Genomic DNA, 17899 nt, shown 5'->3' on the forward strand with positions numbered 1-17899 from the left:
GATATAAAAAGTGTACATACCCATGTTAAAATGCTAGGTTTTTGTAATATAAAAAAATGAGACCACAATAAATCATTTCAAAACTTTTCCCACCTTTAATGTGACCTATAACCTGTACAATTCAACTGGAAACAAATCTGTTAGGGAAAAAATATAAAAAATAATAAATGTGCAATAAGCTGGTTGCATAAGTGTGCACACCCTTAAACTAATACTTCGTTGAAGCACCTTTTGATTTAATTCCAACATTCAGTCTTGGGTAGGAGTCTATCAGCATGCCTTAGCTTGACTTGGCAATTCAATTGAATTTTACAGGTTATAGGTCACATTAAAGGTGGGAAAAGTTTTGAAATTATTTATTGTGGTCTCATTTTTTTATATCACAAAAAATGGCATTTTAACAGGGGTGTGTACACTTTTTATATCCACTGTAGATATTTGCCTTTCACCTCCTCACACATATATTGCCCAAGGCCACTGCTGGGAGTAATTAACTTCTGGTTCTAAAGCTTCTACCCCAAATGGAGAGAAGAAAGTTGCCAGGGACACTCAGAACCCACCATCTGGGTCACCTGTACTGATTATCAAAAGTGGATGTCTACTGCCGCAGCAGATAAAAGCTATGCATTCAAACAAATAGACATTTGTATGCATCCTTTTGCTGCATTGAGATTTGTTATTGGTAGTCTCCACCAATTTTGCATTTTACATTTTCCTTCATACCTTGCCATTCAGGAGATGTATGCATTTGATTTATATCTGTCTTGTAGCATGTTTCTGTTCCTCATAGAAAAACAGTGATTGCTTGTTTATTAGGAAGTTTGTAGTGGAAAATTTTGTACCAGTGTAAATTGTGTGCACTATCTTGAGGTTGCTTGTTACTGCTTTCAGTTGTCAAGAACACAGCAGAAGAATGAAGCAAATCTTTCTGGAATTTTGTGTTTGTCAGTCTTGTCTACCTGTTCCCCAGTCTGTGAATACTACATATGTACTAGACCCACAGATGCTACCCTATGGTCTCTCTCTTTCTCTCTCACACACAAACAAATACATACCGTAATGTTCCTCTGTCTCTCTCTCACATACATACCCATAACATTCCTCTTTATCTCTCTCTCCCTCGCTGTCTAACTCCGTTGCAGCCATTGCCTTACACTGTGCCTTTTGCTTACTTACTTACCTATTACCAGAGTCGATGCCCCTGTGTTGGTTATGGTTGGTGTCAGTGTTGACGTCTCACCAGGCCCAATGGCCATGACACTGGGCAGTGAGGCCATGATGAGGTTCTGAGTTGGCTGAGTTACAGTGTGTGGGTTCTGCTGAAAGCTGTGTAGAGCTGTCAAGGTACTGACAGGGGGAAGAGCCCCACCTGAGGTTGAAATCTGAAACACATCGGACAATTGGTTAACATCATTTATGTTTACATACATAGTATACTGAGAGACAGAACAATAAATCAGTAACAAAATATGTATGAGTGAATTATGAGTCACCATAAAAAATCATCATGTGCAGAGGTGAAAGCTATAAATGAAGGTGGTTATTGTACAGATGTAGGCAAATTATTCTAACTAGAAGCAACTTGTTTACCAACATGAGTGGCTGCAATATTTGTATGAGCCTGCCTTCTCCATTGGTGCAGAGGGATAACGTCATGGCTATGATAACGTCATGGCTGTGATAATGTCATGGCTATGACCAATGCAGCCTGAGGTTGATTAGTGTCATGGGCATCTTTTGGAGCTGGCAGGGACTTGAGAAGGAATAATAAGGCGTATTTTGCTCACCTGTCTTTGGCATCAGAGATGGGGGCATATGGCTGTGCACATTGTCCCTGGTTAAATCTCCATTGAAGACAAGGGATGACAGAGGAGGGCTGTCTGCAAGGGGAAGGGCATTCTGCAAGGGGAGAGGGCGGGGTTATTGATCATGTCATGCAGATCCATGCACTTCATTTGCAGAGGCCCATTACATCCAACCCTTTGGAGACTTCTAGAATACAGCTTTGGGAGTCCAGTCCCCTAACATATGCATGATGTCTCACCTCACTGTTGCTCCAGGGATCAAATGGTCTGTAAGGCTTTCACCCTAGGACATGAGTGGGTTTCTTGGGGGAACCTGGAGGGATATGAATGAACATTACGGTACCAGGTGCAGTGCAGTCTATAATGTGCCACATCTTCTAGTGGAAGAGTCCATCTCCAGCAGAATCTCAGTCATCTCATGTCATTCTAACAGTAGGGCCTGCACTGTCTAACATCTGTCAGTAGTATACCCTCCTTTATCAGAGTCTCTAAGATTCATCTTCTTACAGCAGTACAGCTCAGCCTCTAACAGAGCATCCAGAATTCCACATGCTCACACAGTATAACTATTCAACAGAGCTTCTTCATCTCTATGCTTCCAGTAGAGCATTATGTCTTCAACAGTGCCCTATAACATCATATACACCTTCTAACGGTACAGATTACTGTCTATCAGTGCCTGTTACAGTACATCTCCAACAGTGCCCTATAACATCGCATACACCTTCTAACAGTACAGATTACTGTCTAGCAGTGCCTGTTACAGTACATCTCCAACAGTGCCCTATAACATCATATACACCTTCTAACAGTACAGATTACTGTCTAGCAGTGCCTGTTACAGTATGTCTCCAACAGTGCCCTATAACATCATATACACTTTCTAACAGTACAGATTACTGTCTAGCAGAGTCTGTTACAGTACGTCTAGTCTCCAACAGTGCCCTATAACATCATAAACATCGTCTGACAGTACAGATTACTGTCTAGCAGTGCCTGTTACAGTACATCTCCAACAGTGCCCTATAACATCATATACACCTTCTAACAGTATAGATTACTGTCTAGAAGTGCCTGTTACAGTATATCTCCAACAGTGCCCTATAACATCATATACACCATCTTACAGTACAGATTACTGCCTAGTAGCAGTGCCTGTTACAGTACTTCTCCAACAGTGCCCTTTAACATCACATACACTGTAAATGTAAAACAAGGAAGGCAAGCTCTTCACTGAAAGGACTTCTCACCAAAAAACCAAAAAGATGAGTGTAGAGTAGTAAGAAGACCAACCACGATATGCAAATTCTTCTTTAAACCAAATAAAATCTAATGGCAGACACGATGTAAAACGTATACCAGTTTATTGAGTAAAAATGAGCGCTTTCGCGTAGTACTAAGCTACGCTTCTTCAGATAACATTCTTACAGATTTAATTTCACTTATAAGCCAAAAAAGGCGGGAATTAAATTGATTAATTACTTAATCACACAAATTAAATGCTTGTGTCTTAACCCATTCACCACTATGTTTGCACAACATAAATACAGCTGGTTGAATTCAGTAGCAAATGTCAGTTAACATTTAGAGTCAAACACTGATACAAAAAATCAGCTCAAATTCTTAAAACATAAACATTATGTTTCTAAATCAAACCAAACATTCAAGGTGCATGACTTTCTCATTATTATATAAAATTCCTAACATTAATGGCCCGGTTTATATATAATGTTTTATGTCTCATAATATAAAAGATCTTGTGAACACTCATCATGTGAACTGAAAAGTTGATTATAGATACAACAAATTTTATACATTATTATAATATTGTCATATAGCATGCCTACTTAGTATATGTATGTAATTAATTTATCATTGTCATGTAATACTAGCATAAACCCTGTGAGATATCTAAAAACATATCTTAAAAAACGTATACAAAAGTACTACATAAAAGCATCTAGTGATTAATATATTCACAGATCATATACAGTGTAGACATTAATTTTAACATAGCGTCATAGATACGCAAGAGATGCGCAGATGAAGCGTAAAAAATGTATATACATTGCTTATTACTATTTCAACATGAACCTTATTACAACATATAAAATTACACCAAGAGGAGCTGAAAAGCCCCACTAAAATCAAACAAAGATCAAATCAAGCATCCATTGCCATCTCAATATAGAGATATGCCTCATATAGAATCATCAGACCAAAAAATGTGTATACAGGTCTGCCAAATGATTAAAAATGATAATTCAAATATATGTATATAGTAATAAGATGTTATATATAATTAATCAAAATGAAATTACTATTATACATGGAGCCAAATCCAAATACTTATCACAAATCAGATATGTAGCTAGCCACATAATGGACTAAATAGACATAAATATATACAAAAAATAATCAAATAAATATTACCATATATAATAATACAAAAATATGTAAATATTTTATCAAAATGAGAAAAGTAACATTTTAAAAATACTCTATATAGAATTTTTTATCCAAATAATAAATAAATAGATAAATAAGTAAATAAATATATAATTTCATTTCATTTTCTTCCCATTAATACTGGTTTAATCGATACTTGGTTATTTATGCCAGGGGGTAAATGTGCTGCTAACTTCATAATCCAATGTAATTCAGCAAGAGCTAATTGATTGTCCACATCACCCCCCCGTTCATTATGTTGGACCAGTTGTATAACTCTAAAATTAAAACTATGTGTCGGACACTCTATGACATGCCTTGCCAACGCATTACTGTCATCCCTTTTGCGAATGTCGTACAAATGATTGTAGATGCGATCACGTAGTCTTCTTTTAGTGAGACCTATGTAGAACGCTGAGCATGAATCACAACTGGCTAAGTAGACCAAGTTGGTACTACTACAATTAGCATAAAAACTGGGTCGAAAAATATAGTCCATTTGTGGGTGCTTAAATATTTGTGATTTAGAGATATATTTGCATCTATTGCAATGATGACATGGGTAAGTGCCCTGTGTCAAAAACCTGTTGGTTATTGCATTACCTTGGCCTATATAAACACCAGGATCCTTGCACAAAATCAACTTCAAATTGTCACTGTTCCTATATTGGAACCTGGGTTTGCTCCCTATCATATCTTTTATGTGCTTATGCATGGTTAATATATGCCAATTACTGGAGACAACCCGTCGTATACTGTCAACATCACTGGTATATCTCATCAAGTAGTTAATCTTATCCCCTCTATTGCTGGTCTTCTCTAAATCTAAAAATCTTGTTGTTCCTTGGGTGTAGGTCACAGGACCTATATTTGTAGAATATATATCTCCCAATATGTGTATCATATACACTGTCTGACAGTACAGATTACTGTCTAACAGTGCCTGTTCCAGTACATCTCCAACAATGCCCTATAACATCATATACACTGACAGTACAGATTACTGTCTAGGACAGCCTATTACAGTCTGCATGTTAAAGTAGGTCTGCTTACCCATGAGCAGGACGTCTAACAACCCACATCCAAGAATAGCATGTCTCAAGCATAACCTCTACATTGCATGACTTCTAAGAGTATGTCTCACAGTCTATTGGACCCTGTAAAAATTGTCATGTCCAGCAGTGCAGAACACTATCCATGAGCAGTTTTAATATTTTACATCAGTACAACCCACTTCCAGCATAAATTCTAACTTCATAAATATTCCAGTATACTAACTTATGTTTTTTACCAGTAGAATAACATTTTACTAGACCCTTTTCTTCCAAGACCTTGCCAACAAGATATTCAGCACTGATTAATACAACATGCAAACAATATATCTGCAGAATATATATATATATATATATATATATATATATATATATATATATATATATATATATATATATATATATGCCACACAAACATAAATGTTATATAATTATGTATCAGAAAATGTAATAGCAAAAAAGAAAATCACAGTTTAGCAAATCAGAATTGTTAACCACAGTATGGAGTTCTATAACCAGGAAATATGCAATGAATTTAAACAGTTTTCAGTAAGTACATCAGTACTGTTTACCCTTCAACAGAAAAAGTACAGTTTTGTACCTACCATAAATGTAGATGTTCGAGTGCTAATACAGCTGCAGTCATAACAGATGGGTTTTCCTGCCGTCAGGCGGGTCCTCGGTCGGCCGAATTCCAAAGTCTAGGTCCAGCATCGGTTGTCGTCGCTTCTTCCCTGACGTCAGTGCGACAGGGGTATAAAAGAACCAGCCGACGCCATTTTCTTCAGTTTTTTCTTGCCCCAGATGTCAGGTGCCCCCAGAAGGAAAGCAATACATAAAATTATGAAGTAATGCAATGCAATATAATCAAAAAACAGTAGTTGCAAGCAAATACACCATAAAAGAATACCCCTAGAGGGGAAGGAGGGAGGGAAACCTGGACTGCAGCTGTATTAGCACTCTAACATCTATATTTATGGTAGGTACAAAACTGTACTATGTTCATCGTGCATACAGCTGCAGTCATAACAGATGGGTAGAATCCCAAAGCTAAGAAAGGGGTGGTAGGCGCTAGGTGGAACTAGGAGGAGCCAAAATGCCCTGCAAGACTGCAGTGGCAAAGCCTGCTCTAGATTTGGAGTATAATGGTAGGTTGTAGTGTTTGGAGAAGGTATGCACAGAACTCCAAGTGGCTGCTTCCAAGATATCCTTGGTAGGAACTCCTCTGAGGAAGGCTGCAGTGGTGGCTGTGGCCCTGGTGGAATGAGTTCTAATGCCTGTAGGAACAGTTTTCCCATGAAAGGAATAGCAAAAGCGTATGCAGTGGGCTATCCATTTTGAGATTGTTTGCTTGGAAATTGGCTTTCCTGGAGCTCCTACCACATAGGCCACAAAGAGCTGTTCCGATTTTCTGAAAGGCTTTGTTCTGTCCAAATAATAACGCAGTTGCCTGTGGATGTCCAAGGAATGTAGTAATCTCTCCCCTTTGTTTTGAGGATTGGTATAAAAAGTAGGTAAATGTATGGCCTGATTTAAAGCTACCCTGGATACCACTTTAGGCATAAAGGACGGGTTGGTTCATAATGAAACTCTGTCCTGATGGAAGATGATAAAAGGCTGGACAGCCACGAGGGCCTGTAGTTCTGAAACTCTACGAGCTGAAGTGATAGCCAGAAGGAAAGCTGTTTTCCAGGACAAATATTGCAAATTTGATGAAGCAGCTGGCTCAAAAGGAGGCAAAGTCAGTTTTTCCAGAATGAAATTTAGATCCCAAGCAGGTATTGGTTGTTTCCTTGGAGGTCTTAAATTCTTAGCCCCTCTGAGGAACTGTCTTAAAAGAGGGTGAGAGAATAAAGGAGGATCAGTGTTGTATTCTGCAGAAATGGCTGAGGCATGGATTTTGATGGAGGAGAACGAAAGTCCACTGCTTAGTAGTTCAGCCAAATATTGTAGTATTTGAGGTAAATTCAGTTTTCCAGGGTTCTGGCCCTTTTTCTCATTCCAGACACAAAAAATTTTCCATTTTGCAGAGTAAGCTTTTCTAGTTGATGGCCTTCTGGCCTCCAAAATGACATCCTGCACCTCCTTGGAGAGTAGGGCCTGCTGTGATGCTAAGGAATCTCCCATGCAGCTAGATCGAGTGTTTTTAGCTGACTGTGAAGAGTTTTGAAGCTGTGCTGAGTCAGAAGAAGAGGCATTAGAGGCAGGGTCCATGGAGGGGAATGAGTCAGGCTCCTCAGGAGTGGGTACCAGTGTTGCCTTGGCCAGTCCGGAGCAATGAGGATCATCTTTGGTCTGTCTGCTCTGGTCTTCAATAGGACTTTGGGCAGCAGAGGAAGAGGCGGGAAGGCATAAACTGTCATTGATGTCCAGCTGAAAGAGAGAGCGTCCACTCTCCAGGCTTTTGGGTGGAAGGTCCTCGAGCAGAATTTTGTTAATTGATGATTTTTGTGGGAGGCAAAGAGATCTATGTCTGGCCTTCCCCATTCTTGGATTATTTCTGTAAAAACTTTTGGATGCAACATCCATTCGTGTGGATCTGTCATATTCCTGCTTAGGATGTCTGCCAGCGTGTTTTCCTTGCCTGGCAAGTACTGTGCTTGTAGTTCCATTTGTAAGTCCATGGCCATGTTCCAAAGTGATATGGCCAGTCTGCATAGGGGATAAGAATGTGTTCCTCCCTGCTCGTTTATGTACCACATAACTGTGGTGTTGTCCGTTCTTATCAATAGTTGACCTGGTTGTAGAAGGTCCTTGAAAGCTATAATAGCATTTATTACTGCTAGCATTTCTTTTTTATTGATGTGAAGGTGCTTTTCTTTTTGGGACCATTTGCCCTGAATGCACCGATCTGTCATGTGCGACCCCAGGCGTAGTCCGAGGCGTCTGTTGTGATGACTTGATTTGCTTGAGGCTTGCTGAATGGAAGACCTGTGTTTGCTTGACATGCTTGAGCCCACCACAGAAATTCCTTTTGCAGACATGGAATGAGTGGTATTATTGTTTCCAAACTGTGGCTGTGTTGAGACCATATGTTTTTTAGGTACCATTGTAGTTTTCTCATATGCAGCTTTGCACATGGGATTAGCAAGATGCAAGATGCCATGAACCCCAGAGCCTGCAGGATTTTCATTGCAGTCAGCTTGGTGCAATTTGCCAGTGTTTTGAAATATTGAATTAGTTGCCCCTGCTTCTCTGGCGTGAGGTAGGCCATCTGGGTGTCTGTGTCCAAATTGGCACCTGGGAAAATTATATTTCGAGAGGGTATTAGCCTTGATTTCTCTTTGTTGACTGTGTAACCCAGAGAGTTTAATAACATTATTACATAAGCCAGATGTTTCAGAAGAATGTGCTTGCTGTCCGCTTGGATCAGGCAGTCGTCCAAATAAGGGTATATTTGTATCCCTTGAAGTCTGCAGTAGGCAATTACTGATGCCAGGCATTTCTTGAATACTCTGGGTGCAGTAGATAAGCCAAAGGGCAATGCAGAGAATTGATAATGGGTTGAACCTGCAAGAAATCTGAGGTATCTTCTGCAATTTTGTCTGATTGGGACATGCAGGTATGCCTCCTTGAGGTCCAATGTTACCAGCCAAGACTCCTTGCCCAGCATGGGAAGAAGTTGCTGTAGAGTGAGCATCTTGAATTTTGGTACGAGTAGGAATGTGTTTAGGATGGAAAGATCCAAAATAGGTCTCCAATCTTTTCCCTTCCTTGGCACCAGAAATAGCCTGGAATAAAAACCTTGACCTTGTTCGTGTTTAGGTACCTCTTGAATAGCTTTCATGTTTATAAGATCTGAAATTTGCTTTTGTGCCTCTGCCCTTTGATTGTGTGGCAGTTTTGGCATGCCTCTCATTTTTGGAATGGTATGAAAGTGGAATTTGTAGCCTCTGTTTATAATGTCCAGGATCCATTTGTCCTTTGTGACAACATGCCAATTTTTTGAGAATAGTGCCAGCTTTCCTCCTAAGGGGGCTGCCATTTGAGACCTGGTTGGCCTGCAAAGGGGAAAGTCATTGGGTTTACTTTCTGAAAGATTGTGAGTTGTCCTCACCACCTCTTTGTGTAGGAGCTTGCCATTGTCTGCCTCTGTACGATCCTTGTGGTTGTCCTCTGCCCCTCGGGCGCCTGTATCTGCCTCTTTGGGGTCTGTCCGTGGCAGGAAAGGACCAGTTTTTGGAAGGCCAATTTCTACTAAAACATGGTGGTTGAACCTGCAGAAATTCTTTCACAGTTTGCATTGATTTAGCTTTTTCCTCCATTTTTCGTAATACTTCCTCAGCATTTTCCCCAAATAGTACATCCTTTTGAAGGGGGGCGTCTAGTAATTTAGCTTTGACATGATCAGGCAAGGTTTGTTCCTTGAGCCAAGCATGCCTGCGTATGACTGAGCCTGTAACAGCAGCTCTACATTAGGCCTCTAGAGCATCAAAACCACATTGTAAGGTATGTTTACCCACTTGTTCTGCACTATGCCTCAAATCCTGCAACTCCTTCAAGTCTGGTTGTTCAGGTTGTGACATCTTATTTTCAATTGAGATAACAGAAACTGTTGGTATTTTAGCATATGAAACTGACAGTTTAAGGCCCTCATGGTTAAGCTAGCCGAGGTATATACCTTTTTTCCCCACCTTTCTAAGGATCTGGAATCTCTCTCGGAAGGCAATGGATTTTTGGCAATGGAAGCCTTAACTCCCTTGGGTCCCTGTGAGATGGTTTCTAGGTCAGCAGCATAGCTTTTGTAAAAAAATTGGTGTGAGTCAGGAACCCTGTAGTACCTGTCAGGCTTAACTGGAGCTGGAGGTAGAGAGTCCGGGTTAAGGCAGGCCTCCGAGTAAACATCATCTAGGATGTTCAAGACAGGAGGTATAGCCAGAGGCCTGTGCTGGGGTAACAAAAGAAATTCCCTGAGCCTTTTCTTGGAATCTGAATAATCCTGGCCTTCCCAGTGGAAGTGTTCCCTTAAGGTATGCAAAGTTTCCCCAAATGAGAAATCCTCGGGGGGGGGTACAGAAGGAATAGACTCCTCTGCATCAGAGTCATCAAAAGGGGAGTAAGCCTGTTCCTGATCATCAGAGTGGTCTGAAATAATGGATCCCTGATCAGAGGAGGGGGAATCTTCCTCCACTCTGGGCCTTTTGTCCGGAGGTGACTGAGAACCTCTGATTAGAGTAATTAAATCCTCAGCCATTTTAAGCATCTGTCTCTTAGGCATGGGGCCTGGAGATGGGCCCTGTGTAACTGGTCTCTTAGGGTGCATGGTTGCTTTAGACTTGGTGAAAGCCTTGATGGAGAAAGAAGAGGAAGATCTGAAGACACCTTGAGTGGAGGTGGACCTGTCCACATTCTGTGTTTCAATGCCAAGAGTGGCTTCGGTATCTGAAGTCGGGGTGTGGGCTGAGGAGCCTGCGACCTCGGGTACAGGAGACACCGCCAAAGATGTGTCGTCGGTAGTCAGGGGCTGCGTAGGTGCCTCACTGAGAACCGGACCACGTGTAGTCGGCTTTGGCGTGGTGTCGGTAGAGGCCGCGGACCTTGAGTGTCGGTCCTTGTCTTTGCATTTTTTAGACAAAACCGGTGTCGGAGTATCCGATGACATGGTATAGTTAAATGCTTTCCCAAAAAAATGCTGGGCGAACTCCGCCCGATGCTTAATAGTGCGTTTGTTGAATGTAGCACAACAATGACAGACCGAGACGTCGTGGTCTGGGCCTAAACAAGGTATACAGAGGGAATGGAAATCCTTATGCGGTATTTGCTTCCCACAAGAAATACAATTATTAACTTTGTCTGACATCGGTCTGAGGCAAGAAAAGTTTCCCCAACGGGGTACTTAGCTTTTAAGAAGACTTCGGTTTTCCAAATTTTTCGTAATCTCAGGAGCTGGCCGACGGGCACTTGTGAACTGCTTCTGCTTCGGGCACCACGTGGCAAGAAAGACTGAAGAAAATGGCATTGGCTGGTTCTTTTATACCCCTGTCGCACTGACGTCAGGGAAGAAGCGACGACAACCGACGCCGGACCTAGACTTTGGAATTCGGCCGACCGAGGACCCGCCTGACGGCAGGAGAACCCATCTGTTATGACTGCAGCTGTATGCACAATGAACATCTTTAACATCTTATGTCCTCCAGCAGTACAACCTATACTCCAGCACAGTTTGGAATATACTACGTTACAGTACTGCCACCTAGTAGCCAAGCATCTGAAATCTTTTTAGTATGATCTACAGACATGAGAATCATATTATTCTTGTCACTGTAACATTTACCATTGTGACGTAAGTACACTATAATTACTGTGGCCCTTAAAAAAGCATATTGTTTATGATACTCGTGCACAGCATTGTGACATTCTAAATGAAGTTTCAGTTCAATGAACAGATTCTGGTAACTTCCCCAGACACGGGAGGTAAAATAGAAGGCTTATTTTCAGAGTCTTGGGAATTTGAAGAACTTGGACTTTGATAAAGGAATATTAATAGATAACATCCAGAAATCTGGAAGTAATATTGATTTGATAGAGTATTGATTACATAGAAAATAGTATGAAAAATAAAGTGTCTTAGGCTTATAAAAGTGAAAATTTCAAGAAAGACACAGCTAAGCTATGGTCTTCACTGTGTAATATCTTAAACTTCCTGTAGTGGAGACCCATGGGATATATGCAAATGATCCTTAAGGGCATACTAGTGTTTTGGTTACATGGCTTCTAAATGCCTGTGATGTTTACTTTTTAAGTGTTTATGGGTACATTTAGGCCAATAAAGCCAAACACTACTAGCTGTAGACATACCTCTCAACTGTCCAGATTTTTGCAGAATGTCCAGATTTTTCCCTTATATTTTTGGCTTATTCCTCATAAAACTTGTGGTTTTCTGGTAAATCACTGAGGATTGAAAAAACTAAATAATGTAATATATTTGAGTTTCAGCCTTCATTTTCTTCAGAAAATGCATGCTAAGACAAATGCTGTTATTCTAGCACCTTTCTAGGACTACAAGAGTAATATTTAAAATTGGTCCCTATTTCTGGGCCTTTGCCCCCTTTGCTTTAGGCTTTGTCTAGCTTTTTTGTGCTAAGAGGTTGAGAAGTATGGCTGTAGACACATGTTTTGGATTTTTTAACTTGTCAATGCAGCAAAACTGGAATGCTTGGTATAGGCGCCGGAACCATAGAGCGAGGGGGAGGCAGCACCCCCCCCTTTTCCAGCCACAAAGGCAATTAAAAGCAGCGTCTTCTTTAAGGACCCATGCATGCATAGCACGCCAAAGCAGAAGTCCACGCCACACTTACATGTGAGCGGAATTTAAAACTAGCTGTGCTGTTCCGTTTTTAAGGAGAGTCATGCTGCCCCTGCCCCTTTTTGCTGAAATCACATTTGTGACACCCTCTGAGTGTTCTCCAGGTAAGTAGATCTCACATTTGTTCTTCTATTGAGTTTTCCGCGTACGTTTATCAGAGAGGTCAGCACTGACTTTAGGCTCTACAACAGTATTAACAGAATCATGTATGAACATTTACTTGTCTACTTCTTTTCAGCAGACAGTTTTTGTCTCTGAGGCTGGCTAGATGTACACTTTTTTCTTTCTCACTCCTTGCATATTTGGGCAATGATTTCATGTTATCAATTGCAATGTTGAAAGTGTTGTACAGCCCCTTTTTATGATCCCTGAAAAGCATTAAGATTGCAGAGTTCACTAGTGCATGTAACACGTGCATCCTGAAGATGCAGAGGTAAAGCGCAAACATTTAAGCTTCAAACACACTTATGCATCAGATGTCAGCCTTTTCCACTCTGCATTTTATTATTTAAAAATGAGTCACTACCAAAGGAGTCCTGTGTCCTGTTGCTTGGCATATCTAGTAAGGAGACTTTTTTTGTGTGTGTGTGTGTGTGTGTGTGTGTGTGTGTGTGTAAAATGCCCTGTGTGTTTGTGTGTGTGTGTGTGTGTGTGTAAAATGCCCCAGTGTGTGTGTATGCGTGTGCGCGTGTGCGTGTACGTGTGTAAAATGCCCCAGTGTGTGTGTGTGTGTGTGTGTGTGTGTGTGTGTGTGCGTGTGTGCGTGCACGTGCGCGTGTGTGTGTGTGTGTGTAAAATAGCCCAGTGTGTGTTTAATGTAATATAGGCAATTTATTCTTCAAGGGCAACAGGCACTTTATTTGTAGATGAAACAATGAAATATAAAGTTGTTTGTTAGCAGCAACCTCTTCTTTAGTTACAGATCCCTTTTATGTGGAATTATTTATATGACTCACTTCTGCAAAGTTTTGCATATTTAGTGTTAATGGTGGATTGTAATGACAGAAGTTTGAGTGGCCTTTAATGGTTGATATTTTCTAAATGGGTAGTTTTGTCATTATTGGTTCATATTGTTTCATTGCTTACTAGAAGACTGTTCAAAACTACAAATGTAAAGCATATTCTAACAAGTGGTTCTGTATTATACAAGGAATATAATTTAATACAATTGGGAAGGTGAATCAAAGAATGCATACATGTATGCATGGCGCTAAAAATGTGTAAGGAACCTATGGTTTGAAAACAGCTCAGAGGTAAGCTTAATCCTCCACTGGCCAGATGCACAATGAATTTGGGTTTTCATGCTGTTTCAATGAATGTGAGTTTCAAGGGCAGAGAGGTTTGCTGCTCATTCTAAGTCTGTTTTCATCGTGAGACTGTATTGTTTGTTTAGCAAATGGCTCAGTGTTTATCTGAAACTCAAGTGTTAAAAAAGTAAATAAATAAATAAATAAATAAATAAAAGGAAATGCCAAAGGGCTTTGGCTGACTAAGTTTGAGATGACTGCAAGCTAAGAGCAGTTATTGAATCCCCAAATGACTTAACCATCATGCAGGAAGGTTTGCCCCAAACAATAACCGGTGCCAGAATCATGAATTGAAGCAAAACTCCAAAAAATACATTATTGTATCCTTTGGGAAGTAATCTACTCCAGGGAACTGCCAAATTGACTGAGAACTAACCCAGTTGTTTGGGATTTAGGAACGTGTGTGTACAGTGACCTAACTTTTGACCAACATGTGCCCAGAGTCATAAGAAAGTCTTTCTATATTGCATAGATTATAAACAAATTGTGACTAGATCTAGAGATGTTATTGACCCCCTTTATGAAGTCCTCATTAGATCAGTCATTTTATATACTGCCCACTTTGGCATGCATCTGTCCAGACCCATGCAACAATTGGAATATTCACAGAGATACCTTACTAAAAGGATAAAGTCCTAAACAATAAGTCTTGCATGGACCACCTCAAAGATTTATCACTATACTCAGTATCCAACAGAGTGCTTAGAGGTGATGTGTCTGGCATACAAGGCATCATCAGACCTAATACAGATGGACCTACTGAACATCAACAAGTCAAATGGCATCAGAAATACTCAGTCCAGCTATCTAAACTGAATGTTGTGGAGAGATGGATATATATCACAGAGGCTACCACTCTCCCAGAATGGAGTATCCATTCAAGTAAAACAAAGCTCATCCCTATCCATAGGTTCATAGGTAGCTACTAGGCTATCAGCCCTAGGGCCTATACAAGCCTAGCCAAAAAGGTACCCTGGCTTTCGCCACCCAAGAAAATAATTTTCCTGTGCCCCTGTCGAGCAGAGCCACAGAGGTGATCCCCGGGGTGAATTTCCTATTTCCCATCCAATCATCAAGACTTTTCTTGAAGAGGGCTAATGAGGAGCTTTGTTTTATATAGATAGGTAGTTTGTTTCAGAGTATGGGAAGTCTCTGGGAGATGACTCTATTCCTCCAGCATGTTCTATTTATTGTGGTGATAAGGTTTAGGTCCCAAGAGTGTGTAGCTCAGAAGGACTGGGATTTCTTTAAGTGGAACATGTCCAACAGTTCTGGGTTTGACATAGCTTTGCATGTTAGGCAGAGATCGCCTCTGAGTAGGGGATATGTGATGGTGTAAAGCTGGAGTTTTTTGAGACGGTCTGCATAGGGCATCTGTTTGAGGCCGGTAATCCTCTTTGTGACGTATTTCTGCGGCCTTTCCAGTTGTTGTAGATGTCCTGTGAGGTACATACCAAAACGGGCATTGTACTCTATAATGGGTCTAATGAGTGACGAGTAGAGGGAACAATGACCTCTTTTTTTCCTGGATGAGAAACCTTTTGTGATGAGGTGTGCCACATAGAGGGATTTCCTGACTACTGTGGTGATGTGATTATCAAAGGAGAGACTACTGTCCACCTGGGTCACAAGGTCTCTTAGCACACATTTGACATTAAGTAGACTGCCACCTATGTGGTAGTTCATGGGTACAGAGTTTTTAACCAAAGGGGATGACAATGCACTTTTTGGCATTGAGCTTGAGGCCATGGGTTTGACACCAGGCATCTGTCTCAGTGAGGCCCTTTTGTACGATGTCCACATCATTAGGAGTTTCAATTATGGCTCCTAGTTTGGTGTTATCTACAAACTTCATTAGCCAAAGACCTTCTGTGTTAGCCTGTACTTCAGAAAAGTAGATCCCAAACAGGAGAGGACCCAGGACTGAACCCTGGACAATGACCGAGTCATATTTGTACTTGTTGTGGGGTGACCTGAGTGCGTGCATTATGTGGCAGATCCTGGCACCTGACAGGCAGCTGACAGTAACTTTCTCCTTGTTTAGCCTGGTGAGTGGAACATCAGTGTGCCTGACTATAAAGTCACCTATGACTAGAGTGTTGGGTACGTTGTTATGCCTTATGGGCTGTGGTTGAGTGGCACACTGAGTTTGTGGGCTATGTGTCATTTGGGTTGTGTTGGGGGGTGGAGGTTGCATGTGTTTCTGCTTTGGAGGTCTTTGTTGCTTGAGCAGATTTTTATTGAGAGCCTCCGTGACTGTAGGTGTGTGTTTTGTGTTGCTATGTGTGTGTTTTGGTGGTGTAGGTTTTGAGGGACTGTGATGAGTGTGGTGTGGTGCAAGTGTTTACCTTCTCCTCTTGACTGTCTAGTCCAGTCTTGGGTGAAGAGAGCTTTGCTTCCAGTTTGGCTATATAAGTGCATCTCTCACAGGTTGTAGTGTTGGGTGGTAGGAGGAGAGGGTTGTCTGTGTACATGAGGCAATTGCTGCATTGCCCCAAGATGCCCAGATTCATCAGACAGACAGGAGAAATCACCAGGAGCTGACCCTTAGACATGCCTGGACATGTGCTTATTTATTAAGTACTAAAAACTGCTTTCCTCTAGACAAGTGAGGAAAGTTGAGTGCTGTAGTAATTTGTAGCTTATTTAGTGCTTACAGTGAGTTTTGAACAAGTGCTGAGCTCAAAGAAACAAATTTGAGTGCTAAAACTGAAAAACTGGCTAGTTCTAAGGGACAATTTGAAGAGCAGACTTTATGGCGCCAGGAATAGTTTAACCCTATTTAAGCGGTGATGCATAAAGTGTTTTTTGTAATATAACAGTAGAAAATGAGCAAAATGATTTAAACAAATTAACCAATAAAAAGCTAAAAACTGAGCCCCATTCCAGCAGTCTTCGATCAGACAAGTTCTAATTGCACACTCCTGCCACTAGGGTACAGGGGAACCGTCTCCAAAAAAAGATGGTCTGGATTAGTGCTCAAGTTATACAAACATAGCTAGATTCAGCAGGTTTGAATTTAGTCTATGTTACAGCAATCAAAGCGTACCGATTTCAGAAAGAAACAGTTCAAATAAGCAGGCACAATAAGCCTTTAATCAGAAACTCCCAGCTCAGAAAGGCAGAATCTACCCTTTCCTCCCACAAGAGTGCAGACCACACCTTCTTAATGTAAAATAACTGGCCCAAGTGCTTAAACCAGAACTAATATACTCTTAGAATAACAGACACTAAGCCTTCAATCAGCAACTCCCAACTTAGAAGGATATAAGCTATCTGTCCTGCACCAACAGTGAAGACCACAAACCTTCTTAATGTAAAACAACTGGTCTGAAGCCCAAGTGCTTCAACCAAAGGCTTAGAAAACAGTTACAATTTAATCAGGCTACTAACAAGCAGTAATAAATGCAGCAGAATAAATGTAATAAAGTAGGAAGAAACACAAACACAGTAAAAGCAGATGAATAAAGTGCAATTGTTTTATATAACAAAAAAAAACGAGCAAACTGATTTAAACAAATTACCCAATTAACCAGTAAAAAAGCTCAAAACTGAGCCCTGTTCCAGCAGTCGTTAATCAGACAAGTTCTAACTTCACACTCCTGCCACTAGGGTGCAGGGGAACCTTCTCCAAAAAAAGATGGCTTGGATTAATGCTCAAGTTATACAAACAAAGCTAGATTCAGCATGCCTGAATCTAGTCTATGCTACAGCAAACAAGGCGCACCAATTTCAGAATGAAACAGTTCAAATAAGCAGGCACAATAATCCTTTAACCAGAAATTCCCAGCTCAGAAGGGCAGAATCTAACCTCTCTTCCCACAAGAGTGCAGATCACAAACCTTCTTAATGTAAAATAACTGGCCAGAAGCCCAAGTGCTTAAACTAGAACTAATACACTTTTAGAATAACAGACATTGAGCTTTCAATCAGCAATTCCCAATTTAGAAGGATGTAAGCTTCCTGTCCTGCCACAATAGT

General features: G+C 40.8%; 1 protein-coding gene across 3 annotated transcripts in view; it reads right to left on the minus strand.

Moving 5' to 3' along the window:
* The window catches only part of HNF1A (HNF1 homeobox A), a 457456-nt gene that overhangs the window by 111911 nt on the left and 327646 nt on the right, over positions 1 to 17899 (minus strand). For all 3 annotated transcript variants that reach the window (XM_044068856.1, XM_044068854.1, XM_044068855.1), the window contains exon 6: positions 1181 to 1382. In XM_044068856.1, coding sequence (XP_043924791.1) covers positions 1181 to 1382 — 202 coding nt within the window. The remainder of the gene's footprint in view (positions 1 to 1180; positions 1383 to 17899) is intronic.

This window comes from Protopterus annectens, chromosome 4.part0 (assembly GCF_019279795.1).
Source record: "Protopterus annectens isolate FY-2018-M chromosome 4.part0, PAN1.0, whole genome shotgun sequence".
NCBI lineage: Eukaryota > Metazoa > Chordata > Ceratodontiformes > Protopteridae > Protopterus > Protopterus annectens.